Consider the following 17482-nt stretch of genomic DNA (forward strand, 5'->3'; position numbering starts at 1 on the left):
TGGACCTTCTTCTGGTTTCCAACATGTGCTCCAGTATTGACGGCATTTTTCCAGCTATTGCGATCTGCCGCCATGCTTTCCCAGTTTGATGGGTTGATGTCGCAATTTTTCATGTCTCACTTGCAGAAGCGCAGGACTGGTCTTCCAACAGGTCTGAAGCCGATTTCTAGCTGGCCATAAAGCAGGTCTTTTGGGATTCTACCATCATCCATTCGGCTGACATGTCCAAGCCATCTCAAGCGTCTTTGTGACAGGAGTGCAAACATGCTTAAGATGCCAGCTTTTTCCAAAACGGCTTTGTTGGTGACATGGTCCTGCCATGTGAAGCATCTGAGGCAGCGCATGTGGAAAGCATTCAGTCTCTGTTCCTGATGTGCATATAGTGCCCATGTCTCGCTTCCATAGAGAATTTATCTTTTTTTTTCATTTTTAACCCAAAATTGGTTATTTTCATGTGAAAATGTATATAATGCACTGGAAATATATATTTTGTTCCTTGTTTTCCTGGAAAGGTACTGCATGGGTGCAAATAAAAGCCAAAAGATGCACCTAGGGGGAAAATATTGCATTTAATGTCTAGGCAGTGTTGCTGCTCATGTCTGTTTTGCTTTTGATATTGAATGTTGCTGCATTGAAATGACATAAGCCACCATTGTCTGCCTGCTTGGTTAAATCTCAATTTCTCTGGTGCAAAGAGGGCTTCCTTCACATCTACCATATTTTGTGCTCACTCTTGTTTTTTATGAAGGGCGTATTATACTAAATCACTGCTCAAAATGTGGAATGGAATAAGTTCCTTTAAAGTATAAAAAAAAAATGCAGTGAGGTTGGTATGTTCTGATTAGGCCTATAATAAAAGATGCTTGCTTTATGATCACTTATTAAAATTGACCAGGATATTATACAAGGGATTTCACAAATAAATGTGGGCCCTCTCCAAATTACCAATAACAGAACCATTTTTATGTAATAAACATTTTTTGTTTTGGTTTTTTTTTTCCAAAATGAAACACGTACTGCATTACATGGACAGTGTCTTACAAATTGAAGCAGAAAGACCCGTGAGAAAAAAATCACTTGTCATGTCATCATCTTAACCTTTCAACTGTTTTAACCAGTCAATAGCACAATAGCACCTCTCCACCTAACAGAATCTATACTAAAATCTTTGAAAATTCAAACTTCATTAATAAATCCGGCATGTAAAAACGTGCAAATTATTTTATCAATTAGAATTTCAATTTTTCTGTGCTTCTAAATTTTCAGATTATTTGGTGGTAGCTGTGATCTTTAAAAGTGACTGTGTCGCTCCTGGCTATTGATGTACAGGTGATGTTAGTACATCCTCATTCATAATTTATTCTGCAGTATTTATCATATAACAATTTTCTGTAAGCCTGACGGATCATGTGCCATAGATTGTGTAAGTGCACTACCATCCCAGTTACACCATACTTTCTTTTGCAATCCAGTATCTAAATAAAGAGTAATAGTTTCTAAAGTATAGCAAAAATAAATGCTGTAAAATGGTCAGAAACTCAAAATCCAAATTGACTAATGAGTAACTTGGTATGGGCCTGGTGTAGGGGACAATAGCCAAAGTATGTCACATATATTTTATTCATGGGAGTCATCAGCTAATTATTGCTTGATGACCCCGCTAACACAAAACTGTTTTTGAAAATGATGTAAAAGTTTTATAAACAAGCGTTGGCTATCATCAAAATGTTTTAATAACATAACATTTAAATGGGGTTATAGGTCATGAAAAAGTTTTTTAATGTTTTTATATGAAAAAAAAACCACTACAACATTTTAAAAATGTTATTGTAAAATATTTGCTGGCAAACATTTCTGTAAAATATTTTGTCAACACTTAATAACATTATGTTAGAATATTTTGCATAAAGTGTTCAAAAATGTTTTCTGAATGTTATAAAAACATTTTATACCCTTTCAATAACCTGACATATAAACGTTTGATCTCAAACATTTTGTGTTTGCTGAGGAGCAACATCAAGAATAATGGTCACTGCCCATAACCCTCACCTCTTAATCCTAACCCCAACTAAATCCTAATCCTAAACCTAACAACACTAATCCTAACCCTTACTCTAAAACTTAATCCTAACCCTTACTCTAAAACTTAATCTTAATCATAAACCTAACCATAACCATAACCTCAACCTAACCATAACCCTAAACCTAAACCTAAACAAAACCCTAAAACATAACCAATCCTAAAGCTAATCCTATCATCCTAAAATATCCCTAATCCCAAACGTAACCCTAATCCTAAAACCTAACTCTAAAACCTAACCCTAACACTAATCCTAACCCTAAAACTTAATCCTAATCCTAAACCTAACAAAAACCCTAAATCTAACCATAATCCTAAACTTAACCCTAATCCTGAAACCTAACCATAACCCTAAAACCTAGCCTTAAATTAATCTAATCCTAAACCCTAAATCTAATCCTAACATTAATCCTGACCCTAAACCTTAACACTAAAACCTAATCATAATCTTAAAACCTAAATCGAATCCTAAACTTAACCCTAATTCTGAAACCTAACCCTCATCCTAAAACCAAATCTTAAAACTATAACCATAGACTAACCCTAATTCTAAACCTAAAAGCTAATCATAAGCCTAAAACCTAACCAAAACCCTAATACATAACCCCAATCTTAAAACCTAACCATAACCCTAAACTTAATCCTAAATCCAAATCCAAAGACCTAACCCTAAAACCTAACTATACTCTAATCCTAACCCTAAAACCTTACCCTAACCATAGCCTTAAACCTAACCCTAATCCTTTGAGGCGGCGGTAGTTATTCTCAAGCCTCGCCTTGCATCATTTATTTTGTCAAGCACCTGCAGTGAAGCTCTGTGAACCTGTTGCCTGCAGACCATTGTAAAGTTAATTGCTGAAGAAGTCACTCAATGATGGCCAGCCAGGAACAGACCTAATGACGCCAAATGTTATAGGTAAAATACAATACAAAATACATTACTGTAAACTTGTTTACCATTTTGGGAACCCTTCATCTTGACCATTACTGGAGAAATTATGAAGGTTTTGGTTCATGCTAGTATACCAGTACTTTTATTTCAATTTTTGTTTTTATGAGTTTTTATTTACTTGCATTACAACCTTTAAAGAGACAGAATCTGACATTGAAAATAAAATCAAGCCAAGTTCTGTACATTGTATAAGACTGTCAATTTCAGAAATCATGAATACATGGACGATTATGCAAGAATGCACCAATATGCATAAACTTTTTTTGCTATCTACCGGAGATGATTATATTTTGATATAACAATGTAAACTTCTAAATATAGCATGTTTGCATATAAAAAGTGACCGCACACGTAGACCATCAACAGCAATAATAATTGTCGGTTATGAGTCAAAAGTTAACACCTTTGTTACTCTTCATGTAAAGATTCATGGGAATCTGACTTGGGGTAAGAATAGCTATAAAATCTGTAAAATATACTCAACATGTTTACGGGCATGTTTACTATCCACTGAAGACAAAATAATGATTTCCTTGGGATTATGTCTATTCTTTAACTTTATTCTTTAACATTTATTTCATTTTGTCATGTTCTGTTTCTCATATCATACTTTCATGAATTGCCTTCATAATATTTCTTTCACATGTGAAAGATCAAATGTGACACGATCTGGTCCATGGGGGCCAAATGTGGCAACTTTAAAATTGAGATAAAAGCAAACACAGGGAGCTAAAAACAATAAAATACATAAGAAAATAGACATCTCAAAACTTCAGAACTTTAGAACCAAGTGTGCTAGACCTTTGGTGTTTTCAGTATATGATAGCCTAATGTTTGTATAAGGTAATAATTATAGTAACTCAATTTTCAAAAATGCCTTCTTTGCTTGCCCCCATGGAGCAGATCGTATCACAAATAAACATTTCTTGGAGGTACAACACTTATGATGCAATGACGTTACATGAGCTACTTTAGTGAAATGCATGAACTTCAACATAAAAGCTGCATTGACAGAACAATTTTGAGGAAAGAGCAGTTGATTTGTTACTCTTGATATAAAATTTCATGTATGAATCGGACAAAGAGTCAAACAACTATAGCTATAAAACATGTGTCATTATGTAATTCCTTGTAGCCTTAGAGACAACCCTGGACAAAAGGGTTGGAATGAAATTAGTACGGTATTGGAAAATGAGCCCCTGTTACACCGATCAATGTTAAATCTTGACATTTTGTTCATGTGCACTCAGTAGTACCCAACATTGATTGGTGGGGCAGTGGGAGGTATTGGGGTAAGGGCCCGGAGGGTAATGTTTAGACTTGACATTAAAGAAAGTACCATTTCATCACTCTAAAAATAACAAAAATATGGCCATTACAAAGTGCACATTTTATTTTTTATTCCAACCTATTTTGTCCAGCATTGCAGTTCAGAAATATATTTGGTACAAAAAGTCTTTGTATATTTGTGTGAGTGATTGTAAAGGACCATTAACAAACACTTGTTAGGGGGGCCTGATGCAAAAAGGAGGGCCCTGAAAAATGTTGACCCTCCTAAGGGAGGCCTGAAAAAATGACCACAAATTTTCCTAGGAAAATTGAGGTTATATGCTTTTCTATGGGGTTAACACATAATTTTCATGTCAAAAAGGGGGCCCAGAAATTTTGAGGTCTGTAAATGGGGGCCCCGAAAAATTTTCACGATGAATTTTGTTTTGCATCAGGCCCCCCTAACAAGTGTTTGTGAACAGTCCCTAATTATTGCCTACCTGGTTGAGGAAGCCTCTCCATGGCATAGAGTTTTGCAGTAAATCCAGTAAATGACAGCATGTTATCCGTGCAAAACAACACATGTACTTGATTGGAGTCGGAGGTCCATGAGAATGGATGGCGTACTCCACAGAAACGATCTACTCTATCAGTGGTCATATCTTGAATCTAAATATTGCCACAAAGAAAAAGGAAGGAATGAGTGAACATGGTGAAAAAGAGTTCATTGCAGCAAATGGTGTTTATTAAAAATGCACATTATATCATGTCCATATTTCTATTATTTTTAATGCACTGAAATGGAGGTTTTTTGGTGGTAAGCCTAAGCTGTTTCCTAACATCTCCTTCTTCTTCTGAGGTGGTATAAAACAAAGCACATTTTAAAAGCATGCATTTTGCTATACTTCGATCACATCTATATGGTACAGTCACTTTTTAAATGAAACATCATGTATTCTACAGTGCACACTGTGCATCATATGCATTGAACCATTATGAACTACATATTTCATAAAATGATATTGTATTTCCAAAGAGTAGTGATTTAGTTGCCAGAAGTACATGATATTTGAGGATAGGGGTTAATTCAAGTGTTTCAATAAAAGTTACTTTGGAAAAAAATTGACTACATGAGAAACAGATTAGACAAAATAATAGACTTTAATTGTTATCTTTATCAATTGTTATCTTCAGTAGATAGCAAAACATGTTGATGTTGCATCACTATACCCTATGTGATTAGTGAATTTTAATGCTCTGCATGCTAGCCATGCGCTTCAACAGAAAAAGTTCCAAGTTTTGAAATATTTTCTCAAAATATCAAGAGCTATCTTAAGAACTACTGAACCAATACTAGGCTTGTTTGTACTCATTTTAATGGATTTTTCATGCTGTTTCCAAATATAGTCATGACAATTTACATTTCTGAAATTTTTGAATTTTTAAAATTGTTTTGAAACATGTTGTCTGCAGTCGACACCCGTGTGAAGAGAGTTAAACATATGGTCAGCCGTGTGTGTTTGGGTACACAATGTTACAGCAATTTACCTGCACATAATCATAAACACATTCTTCTTGTTGGAGTCCAGCATCAACAGCCATCTCTAGCATGGGTAAAACCTGACTCATGTCCTGCTCAACAGGACGAATGGATGGCTCCAACTGAAACACATCAAAAGTGATAACCACTATCATGGTTGGATCACTACTGATGAAGGTTTCACACTCCAGGCTACTTGGATAGGGGTTGGGATACAGTGGTGTGGATATGTGACTTGTGCTGCCATCTTTGGGTAGTGAGAGTGTAGTACTGCAGTCTGGGAAATTAAGAATCAAAAGATATTAATTGCAATTTGTTTTCTAAATTGATTAAAGTTTAAATTATAATCATGTCATAATGCAGAACTTACAAATGTTGTTTGATATGATACCCAGCCCGGGGTATTGAAGTTATAATGTTGATCATCTTTACCAACTTTTCCCAACTACGCATGCAGGATATATACCGTAAAAACTTGATAGTTAGCATATGTGCTTACTATCGAGCGCTTTTGAAAACATGAAATTGTGCCAAAGTCCGGCGCTTAAACAACTGAACTAATGGGGTTGAGACACACATGTGCAGGTTTACTTGTTTGTATATAACTATGTGTTATAAACTTTGTGGATGGGGCTCTTCATCTTTGCATGTTTTAAAGCACTCGATAGTCAGCACATATGCTAACTATCGAATTTTTACGGTATGCTGTATTTCTTATGATTTACACCAGATTTATACACACACTAGATAAAGTACTCAGTACTTTATTACTTGCATTGCATCTTTAATGTGTTGTTTAAAGGAGCATTTTGTGATTCTAGCATCCTCTTTTTATAGTATGTTTCAGAACTTTCAGCCATGAAAAAAGCCGATTCCCCAAATTCCAGTATATTCAGATTTTGCATTTAAGATTTAAGCATGATTATGTGTAAATTACATAGAAAAAAAAGCGAGCAGTAATTTATAGTGCGCTACGCACAGGCACAACGCCTAGACGTTGATCCACAAGCCTCAGCACACTTTACAGGTTGTCGCTGATCACTACGGCCCCACATCATTCCATAAACCATTTAACAACAAAAGGCTCCATATGTCACTGTGTTGTTTTGTTAACAGAACATACATACAAATTTGAAAATATTTTGAGAAAAGTTGGGGGATGAGGATGTGATCACAAAATGCCCCTTTAAGCATAATTATGTAATTTGTATTCTACTATATCACTCATGACGATTTGAATTTGCTATGATTTATTGATTTTGTTTACATTGCAATTTTACTCTTATCTGACTGTCACTCATTGCTTTGTCCTTTGTCAGAAGGTATCTCAATCTGCATATCACAGAGGCTTCCTTTATACATCTTTCGTGCTTTTAAAGGGATAATGACCCCTAATGCTACATGTATGCAATATGTGAAGTGCCTTAACGTCACTGAGTACAGCAAATAGCAAGCTTTCCACTGCAAAACATTTTGATAGGGAGAGCATGTTCTAATGGTTAGAGAACTCACCTTTAGAACATGAGGTCCTGGGTTCAATTCCTAGAGGTGGCAACTTGCTGGGATATTGACTTTGGATACTATTAAATTCAATTCAATTTAGGTCTGAATTAAATTGCCAATTCTGTAAACTAAATTCAGATTTCTGCTCTCCCCATGGTGTGAGAATTGGATAAATGTGTGTTTACGCTTATCTGCACTATATGCACAACACAGACCACGGAAAAAATAAAAAATCAATTTAGTGCAGTATACTGTAGTGCTCAAGTTTATTTGCATACCTCTGTCTGGTGACTCAATGCTCTCATACTCCAGGACAACATCTACAGCTGTTGGATTATTAATATCTTGAGAGAAATTCATCATGACTTCATTCCCATCAGATAACCATGAAAATTGAGACAAGTCTCCGCATACCTCAGCTTCTCTGCCAGTAAGCACATCCTTTACCTGCCAAAGACATTGGTTACTTATGAGTAGATGGGGGAACAACAATATGATTTTACCTCTTTTCTTGTTATGAGAAGATGAGGGAACAGCAACATGTAACTGGCAAATTTGGTAAAAGCTGCCAATTTGTGTTCAAATTTGGCTGAAAATGTGGACTGCATAGGTGTACCAATGTTGTTGTTTTTTAAATTGGTAGAGCATTGGATCCATTGACAGATTGTGGGATACTACCCTGTAAAACCACACTTGAGTATACACCCTGGCTTGAAGATAAACTTCAATTCACAGTCTATAATCTCTAATGAAAGTCAATATGGGCCGGGCCTATCTCCATTATGTTTTCTGTACAATATCGTTCATCATTAATATGATCAAGTCAAATTTTCCAAAAAAAGGTTTGGGTTTGGTACCATTTCCCAAAAGGTATAACTAAATCCAATCTCCTGTGAGACAAACTTTAATCACCAATACCTCAGACTGGCTGGCTGACTTATAGTACCAGGACCCTGACAGTGAGTTCCGAAGTATGTTACTGCGTGGAAGCGGCCATTGACCCTGTCATCACGTATCAGGAACTATCGGTCGCAGACGGCGACTTGAATGCGCCCTATACGCTGCGTTATTGATCGCGTGGGACGCTTGTGCTGGCGATGCGTTCGTTAGCACCCCGGTGACCCCCCATGTTGCCGTTAGCACCCGTTAGCACCCTATGGCAGCTCCCATATGTGTGATTTGCAGGATTTTATTTTCAGGCTCTGTAGCGTGCAAATTTGGCTGGTCCGTTTTTTACAGTGGGGGACCTGATAGTACCTTTTGCTTTAAAAGATGTCATTAATATATTCCTCTTAATATCAAGAACTTCACCACTAACCATGACTGGCATTTCACACCGAGTAACCACAGAGCCAAAACTTAGTAGAACTCTATTACCAGCAGGAGCATGAAACAACACCTTACACTGTAGAAATAACAGAGAAGTGTTCAATGCAGCCAACTCCTCTGTAGTGAGTGAAGCATATGTACCAACCTTGGATGCAAGTGTTGTGCTGCAATCTGTAATAAATGCAAAGTAACAATTGAAGAGTTCATATATGCAAGATGCAATTTATTCAAAAGCTAACATCACACTGCCATATTTTTTTCTCAATTTTGTTATTTGCTTTATCATTATAATTATAAAGAGATACTTTTGAAATTTGAATTATGAAGTTCAAAATTTATAGTATACAGTATAAGTACAGTATAAGTGGTCATTTTCATGTCAGTTATTTTTGCAATTTGGAGTGAGAGAGACATTTAGGAATTTGTTATTTTCGTGATTGCCCAATCATACATTATTGCATATTTTCATGACATGTTGACTTTCCAGTTGGAACTCCATGTGCAAAATATACAGCTGTTGCAAAATTGTACTCAACTCAGAAGTAGATTAAATTTCAAAATGAAGTTATATCAACAAAATATTTGAACTATCTGAACAACTATTATAGAAAAATTATTTAATTTGTGTACACTGTGGCACATTCAACTACGCTTGTTACTCCGCAACTAATCATGCTAATACACGAGCGTACAACGCTACTCTACGCGTCCATATTAGTGAGGTTATCTGCGTACAACAGCTTACTACGCACAGCCAAGCAAAGAGTATGTTCAACGATGTACACAAATTAAATAATTTTTCTATAGGCTGCTAAATAAAGCCTGGTGAATGTTTGTAAAGTCAAATTTATGATGACAGGCAAACCTCAAGTTTGAGCTAAAGACACTTGACAAAATACAATCATACAACCCTGATAACAGCATGGTTATTTGATGACATATAGAATTATAGTCATTTTAAGGTTGGTCTGAACCCTGGAATTATGGAAACTTTGGGCCTCATAACTTCTAAATTGTTGGTCTAAAGTATATAAAAGTATACATATTTAGAATGGCAAAGACTTGATAAGTTCATCTGTGAGGTCAAATTTGGGCCAAAATGGCACTTTTGGCCTAAAATCCCAAAAATAACGGTTTTTGGCCCACTTCTTTTTTGTGCACCGTAACAAAAAAAAATTCTTGGGCCAAAAGTTTTTTGAAACTAATTTTTAAAAACTAGATCAAAATATCTAGGACCAGTTTTTTCATTTTTTTGATTTTTGACCAATTTCACCAAAAATATTTGAAATTTGTGCCAAAATCGGGCTTTTTTATGATTTTTTTGAAAAATCAGCATTTTTTGACCATTTTTGGCTCAAATTTCTCAAAGTTAGTCGAAATTCAAAAAAATGAAAAAACGGGTCCCAGATATTTTGATCTAGTTTTTAAAAATTAGTTTCAAAAAATTTTGGCTCAAGAATTTTTTGTTACGGTGCACAAAAAGAAGTGGGCCAAAAACCATTATTTTGGGGATTTTGGGAAATTTGACCTCTCAGATGAACTTATCGAGTCTTTGCCATTCTAAATATGTATACTTTTATATACTTTAGACCAACAATTTAGAAGTTATGAGGCCCGAAAGTTTCCATAATTCCAGGGTTCAGACCAACCTTAAAGTAAATGTGAACACTGATGGTGCTATCAGAAATATGAGTAACAATAGCCAAGGAAATTTCTAAAAAGCCTTTTTATCAGGTAATAAATAAATTGGCTAAATTAAAGTTGAAACAAATGTAAACAGCGCCCTCAGTTTTCACACAAATATAATTGAGTTTAAAAAATAAAATAACCCCAGAACTAAGAAAAGCATGAAAAGATGAAAATTCTATAAAGAAAGGAAAATCCATGTTAAGAATAGCTCATTAGTGTGAAAGCTGTTATTGATGTCCAAGTCTACATGGTCTAGAATTGAAAATTCTAGTTTTGTTAGAAAAAATAAATAAATTATCACAAACAAGCCTGTATATTCAACTAAGTTAACAAAGAGAAAAACAACAATTTGAGAAAAGCAATTTGATGACAACTTTTGATACATGCTATTCAATATTTCCCCTTCTTAGATTAGTGACATGTCTAAACCTCATTACAATGAGCTAAATATCATGCCTACAGGGAAGTATGTTTTCATTAGTGTATTTGTTTGAAATTCTATATAAAAAAAATAATATAAATATTATTGCTTTTAGATTTTGATCATTCTTATGGGGTTTTTTTTAAGCAAGACATTTCAATTGATTGATAGTGATATGGCAAAATTAAATACCGGTATGACAATAATAACAAGACTACTCCCTATTCAAAAAAATACATTAGTGATTTCTTAATCATCTACATAGTTCTAACTGGCAATAAAAGTCAAATTTTAATAGTTTTGCAATTAGTTAGAAATTTGTTCAAAATAAAGCCTCAATTGTAGATTCATGTTTAAATGTGCTAGTGTGTGACGCGTAATTCTTCTTTCCCCTGTAGATTTGATATATTTGGTTTACTCTATATAGTTATAGTATAACCAGAGAAGATGTAAAGAAAGGAGATAGATCCAGCTATCCTCAAACAAAATATGTGTGTTGCCGCTCATTCAAAAGCAATCACGCTATTTAGGTTTAACAATAAAATACAACAAAAGGGTTCGAACCCATGACGGGTGTGATACACAAGTTGCTGCTTACTAGTTTTAGGGAAAGGTCAGTGTCTGTATACCATCAATACTATGCATACCATGCATGCAGATCCTAACATCCAGTTTATTTCAAATAAAATATGACCGAAGTTCCATGGCAAATAATAATTTTGCACGCTTGGTTACGCTTTCAACCTCTACGATTTATGATACAGACTATTTTCAATTATCAAAATATCTTTATTAGGTTTGAAGGAAATGACAGGAAAATACATTAAAACAATAAAATATAGATGATCAAAAATCATCCCGTTTCTAACAAAATCCTAAAACACTCTCCTAAATAATTAATATATGTTCCAAAATGGGCGGATTTTTTTGGAATCTTTACAAAACTACATTTCTTTCTTATAGTATCCACGTGTGGTATCCCTGCAGAGCAACATCAGGTACTTAACACACACGTGTCATACTTTCAAGGAATTATCTATAGAAACATTGGATATGGTTTCAATTCTGGAGTGAAAATTAATCAACCGTAGTCGGCAACACACATCACATCAAAGGCTACTTTCAAGTAGATGTGTAACTACTTGAGAATAAAGGACTATGAATAGGTGCGACAGGATAACCTACGGGATTAACTCAAGGATATAATTCCGTTCTTCCTCCTTCTTTTTCAACTTTCCTGGTATAACTCACTTGAAAATGTGGCCGGTCTAATAAACTTGCACAAGGGGTGTCTGAGGGGGATATACCCCCTGAGATATTGGATTTTTTTTTTAATGAAGTCCTAATTGAAGCCATTTGGTGCATATTTTTACCTTTACAAATAGATAATGTAGTGCTTGCTCAAAATCAAACAACATTGTGTTGTGACTATATGTGGGGGATTTAATTTCCTGGTTAAGATAATAATACACAATTATTTTGTTTTATATTGACAAGTAAGTGAGTATGCGAATTTTGAAAATGAAATACCCTAATATTTTCCCGAAGCTGAACTTAAAAGAAGCAAATAGTATACCTGTGGGTGGGTGCCTGGTAACAGCAACATATGAAGCTTTAAAGCGGTGAAACACAGTAGATGAAAGTGCTACGAAGACAAGCACAACCTCATTAGAATCAGCCATCCAAGTAAAATTCAATGTACTACCACAGATTCTTTCTTGTCGCAATGTGACTGCATCCTGAATCTGCAAGTAATTAATATTTTGATTCAAATTAAGATTTAGATCACACCTATGAAAACACTTTTTATGATTATGCTATCATAACAAAATCACTGCAATAAGCAGAAATGATGGTCCATAAGGAGCCCTGGTAATTTCAAGGTGTGTTACCTGATCGATATTTCATAACCCCAAATTACCTCAAACGTGATGAGATTTTGATATCAAATTAATGATCCTATGTTTCTAATTAACATACTGAAATTAGATGTTGAAAATTGGTGAATTTCTGAAGAAGTCATCAAAAAACTGTTGAATTTGTCTTAACTGTGGTTTACTACACCGAAAATAAATTTACGAAATTGCTGTGAATGCATTTGTAGTATATTTCATGAATTCTCTACAGAGGTTTTTTTATTAACCTTTTTAAACAGTAGTTCCATCTGGCACTGTGTTTTGCTTTGTAGCGCTATGTACAGTGAGGGGGTAAACGTAAACCTACCATACTATGGGAACTTTTTGTTTATGCAGTCCGGGATGCAGTCCTACAGTTATTCTTTATGAGGAGGGGGCTTTTTAAAACCTATTCCCTTGACACTTTCAGCAACTTAATCCCGGACTAAATGTAAACTTAACAACCATCAAACTCAAACTATGCATTTACAAACTGCAAAAGTCTTATATAAGACCTGTTTTCTTAATGAATGGAAAATAACTAGGGAAGAAAAGAAGAAAAGGTACATTGAGAATGCCAAAAAACAAAAGAACTCCTCTTTGAAATATTGACTTTTTAGCACCAAGTGAGGGAGCAACCCTGGCAAGTTATATGTCATTTTAAAGCTAATAATCAGGAAGTTAAAAATCTGAACATAAAAAAAAAAAAAAACATGTTTGCTTCCTGTAGCCACAGGTCCAAAAAGTCAAATGCGAAATGTGTTTGCTTTTTTTTATTTTTAATCTATGTCTTGAAATGGAAAAAAAAAACCTTTTCGCTGCAAATTGGAATGGGAATTTACAGTGGGTTTCTCCGACACAAAAAAAAACATATTTCTTCATATTCAAGAATATTTATATTATTTATTTGTTGTGTAATGTGTAAATGTTTACTCTAGGAGTGCTTTATATTACTTTTTTGTGATTTTTCTGTTTTTTCCTTTTTTGTGATTTTTCTGGGTTTTTTTTCCTTTTTTATTCTTTGTAAGTGAAAAAAAATTCAAATGTGCACATAAGCCGTCAAAAACGAAATGCGTGCGCGCTACAGGAAACAAACTTGTTGTGCTTTTTGGCCTAATTCAAAAATTTCAATTTTCAATTTTCCTATGAATTTGTGGAAACAGGTGTCATATAATATTCAACTTACTAAAACATAATTCTCCTGCTCATTTTCCTCACAAGGTTGGTTAGTGCCTTCCAATTCAAACTGGTCAAAAGTCAGGACAGGTCGCAACGAATGCTCTAATGAGATGGTGATTCTGCATCTTGTAAAATCCACTTGTTTCTTGGGCCAGTTTGGAGATGTTACTTGTCCGCTGTTGCTCGTCAGGACTCGATTGCAGTTGTGGGGGATTTCCATGTTAGAAACATCAGAATCACGCTTTGAAATAGAAATGCTCTCTTTTTCTAATAGGTGTTAAATATGTATTAAATAATTAGTCTGACATAAAATATATAACTCATGATTAAAGATGGAGCATTGTCATTGTATTAACTGTTAGTCTTATTTCTTGGCTCCACCGCTTTTTCAAAAGACAAAATACTTCCACAATTTTTTTGATCATAATTCCTGAAGGAAGGTGTTCACCTCCAGGTGCGATTGGGTACTCAAGTTAAATTTGGTTAGGGATGTGCCAAATGATATTCCAAGACATTTGGTCCAATCGCAATACCGAAAGTCATAATATTTGGTCAAATTTAATGTAAATTGCAAAGTTCAGTTCAGTTCAGTTTAGTTTAGTTAAGTTTTTACAACTTGTCCCAAAATGTTTGTAATTTGCTACAGCTAGGCTATTTTGGGGGAAAAGGTCACATTTTGAACTCCACATGGGTCAAAACCTAAAAAATGCTCTGATTTTCAGAATAATTGTCTCTTTTTGTATTTATAATTCATTAATTTTTGATACTAATCAAAATAAAGAATCTTGTTACTAAGGTAATCTATACTTGAAGACTTTTTTGTAGTTTTGAACAAAATCTGATCAAGTTTTTCATATATTTCAAGGTCTTAAGCAGAGTTATAATAACTTGGTTCCAGGTCCCTTAATTACAAAAAAATGTGCAACCTTTGGAACCATATACTTTGCATCTGAATAAAATACCAAAATTGGAATAGAAAAGAGGTAATTGATATAGCTGAGTGAAAATGCAACAAACATTTGTGGTACACCCCTGTATGGTCATTTGTATTTTGTAACCTCCCACTGGCAAAGATCAGTAAAAGAGTGTGAGTAGCCCCCGGCAACACCCCCCCCCCCTCCGGGCCATCAAATATCAGTAATACTTACTTTCCAAACAATATGCTCCAGTACATTGCACATAGTGTCCAGGGAATGTCTTCAAATTACCATCATTATTCGCCTATGGATAACAATAATTTTATAATATTTTAATTTCTATCAGATTTTGTCACAAGTACCGGTACAGCACGGTCACCTATATACACGATGTATCAAAATGATTGGTACCCATCATTTTCATTGATAATGCATGAGTCTGACACATCAAAATTCAACATAAGATCCAAATAATTTGTAGATTAATTGTAAAACAAGTCATAAACTATACATTTTGGACATTTCAAGAGTATCCAATGTTGTATTTGGAAGAGGCAGGCTTTTCAATAAACATCAAAGTTGATGGGTACCAATCATTTTGATACACCCTGTAAAGGGATGACTTTTGCAGGGTATGTTAGTTCATTAATGTACATTATAATCAAAAATTTGACAAAACTTGAGAGCATCATCCAGACATCCTAGAAGCAAATGTAGGCCTATTATATGTTACAATATGGCTTTAAGTACCATTTTACGCATTGCTTTTTGGCACAATATTGGCAAAATTACATTATTCATGAGCACTTTCAATGATGGCTATATTAGCTCAGCCATAATGTACAATTTCCATGAAAATTTTATTTTGTTATATACATTACTCAAAATAGAATATCAACTGGATGGATTAAAAAGATTTCTGTCCATTTTAAGCCAAAATAGTATTGTAAATTGACAAAAAACCCACTGGCTGTTTAATGTTAAGACGATGGAGTTCTATGGGGGCTTTAAACAGAGTTCTACTGGGGCTTTACATGTATCCTAAGAAACTGTTTAGACTCGGTATTACAAGACCTCTCCTCAATAAGGCCATTTCCCTTTTAAAGGGAATTTTAATTTTTAATACGGACATGCTTCTAAGACTAGAGTCAGAAAAAAGGGTAGGAAATCTCCCGAGAAAAATGACTAGCAAACGACATTGTGATTATGATTTAAGCTTCCCCCAAAGATAATTCCCAGTTCCCTATACATTTGCTATAAGGTGACATATTTTTTATTAATCTGTGATAAGGCCTACCAATTCCCAACGCAAGACTTACCAAAGCATGCTCACAAAATCCAATGACACTCAAAAATCGAACAATTTGGAAAAGAATCATTTTAGATCGAGGTACAACGCAGCTAGCTGTACAGTAGGCCAACTTCTCTGTTCATCAGTGTATTGACTCCATGGTATTGATATGGCCAATTCGCCGTCATCAAAATCGATCTTTGCCAGGAGGTCAGCTAGTTCACGCTATCTGTGTTCGGGACCACGATCAAAATGATCATCACAACACAAAGGGTCTTTTTATCTTTTCAGTTTCTGTTTATGGTGTATTGATGTTCAGAAACGAAAACACAAGGGATTATGTGAGTTGATTTTTTTATGTTATTGTTGAGTTGTTAAATATTGGATAGAATATTATAGGCCCTACGGAGAGGGAGGGCTTTGGAAGTAGACAGGGAGATGCAGTGGCGGTGACTAAGGGGGAGGACCAGATCCCCATTGGACGCCTTGCCCTCCTGCTGTAATTAGATTTTCAGGTTTTTTAATTTTTTTAATTTATTTTTTGTTTGTTTGTTTTGTTTTTTGTCTCCCCTTCAAAGTCGTCCTAAACCTCGCCTGCCTAAAAGAAAAACAATGACAACGCCACTGGGGTGGGGGAAACTGGAGTGCCCTGGAGTGGGGTATTATAGGAGGGGGTAAAGATTGAGAGACCGAAAAAAAAGCAGGGGAGAGGGAGGGGAGAATATGGACGGGGGAGGGACGAAACTCAAATTTATAACTTTGATGTGACACTGGTCCACATTAATGTGACACTTTGACAAACATGTTCAGACTTACAAATCACCATGCCATTTCGACCCTTTCTCTCCTCTTTGCCTCCTCTCATCACTTGCTCTTTCAATTGATATTTTTATATATATAGTTTTGGTATTTCTTATTTTTTCTGTTTATTGGTTGTGGTATTTTACCCTACTTCGATCAATAACTGAAAATAAAATAAACTGAATACAAATGAGTTTGAAAAAATTGTGATTTTTGGTGACAGTAATGATGACATTGGGAACCTTGTTTAAATCTAATTCACCATTCCCCCACCTCTCCTTTCCTCTCTTCGGGCTCTTCCCCTCTTCGCTCCTCTCCTGTTCCACAGTGTCAACACCAACGCTCTGCAGGGTCTATTGTTCTATTGTTTCCGATTAGAGCGCTGACATATTGGAAAATGTTGCCAATCAATATTCATGAGAGTGTACATTCAACGTCCAGTTTCAGTCAGCTACCTGCACAACCGATTCTTTTGTTCTGCAAGGCTCACTCAGTCATTTAATGAGGCAATACAAACGATCGAAATTGGTGTTGAAATGAGCAAAATTTTGAGTTACACCTTTTCAGTGTAAAATTTTTTTTCTCAGGCAAATGAAAAGCAATAATTTTCATTTTT

At 35.0% G+C, this 17482-nt stretch overlaps 1 protein-coding gene across 1 annotated transcript in view; it reads right to left on the reverse strand.

Annotated features, from left to right (window-relative positions):
* The window catches only part of LOC140154619 (cubilin-like), a 47139-nt gene extending 30892 nt beyond the window's left edge, over positions 1–16247 (reverse strand). Inside the window, exons 1-8 of the mRNA XM_072177187.1 lie at positions 16094–16247; positions 15006–15078; positions 13865–14124; positions 12360–12528; positions 8663–8844; positions 7623–7791; positions 5850–6118; positions 4802–4970 (exon numbers count right to left, since the gene is read on the reverse strand). Of these exons, the coding sequence (XP_072033288.1) occupies positions 4802–4970; positions 5850–6118; positions 7623–7791; positions 8663–8844; positions 12360–12528; positions 13865–14124; positions 15006–15078; positions 16094–16153 (1351 nt within the window). The 5' untranslated portion in view covers positions 16154–16247. The remainder of the gene's footprint in view (positions 1–4801; positions 4971–5849; positions 6119–7622; positions 7792–8662; positions 8845–12359; positions 12529–13864; positions 14125–15005; positions 15079–16093) is intronic.
* Positions 16248–17482: the final 1235 nt, after the last annotated feature.

The sequence above is a fragment of the Amphiura filiformis genome, chromosome 6, assembly GCF_039555335.1.
Source record: "Amphiura filiformis chromosome 6, Afil_fr2py, whole genome shotgun sequence".
NCBI classification, from domain to species: domain Eukaryota; kingdom Metazoa; phylum Echinodermata; class Ophiuroidea; order Amphilepidida; family Amphiuridae; genus Amphiura; species Amphiura filiformis.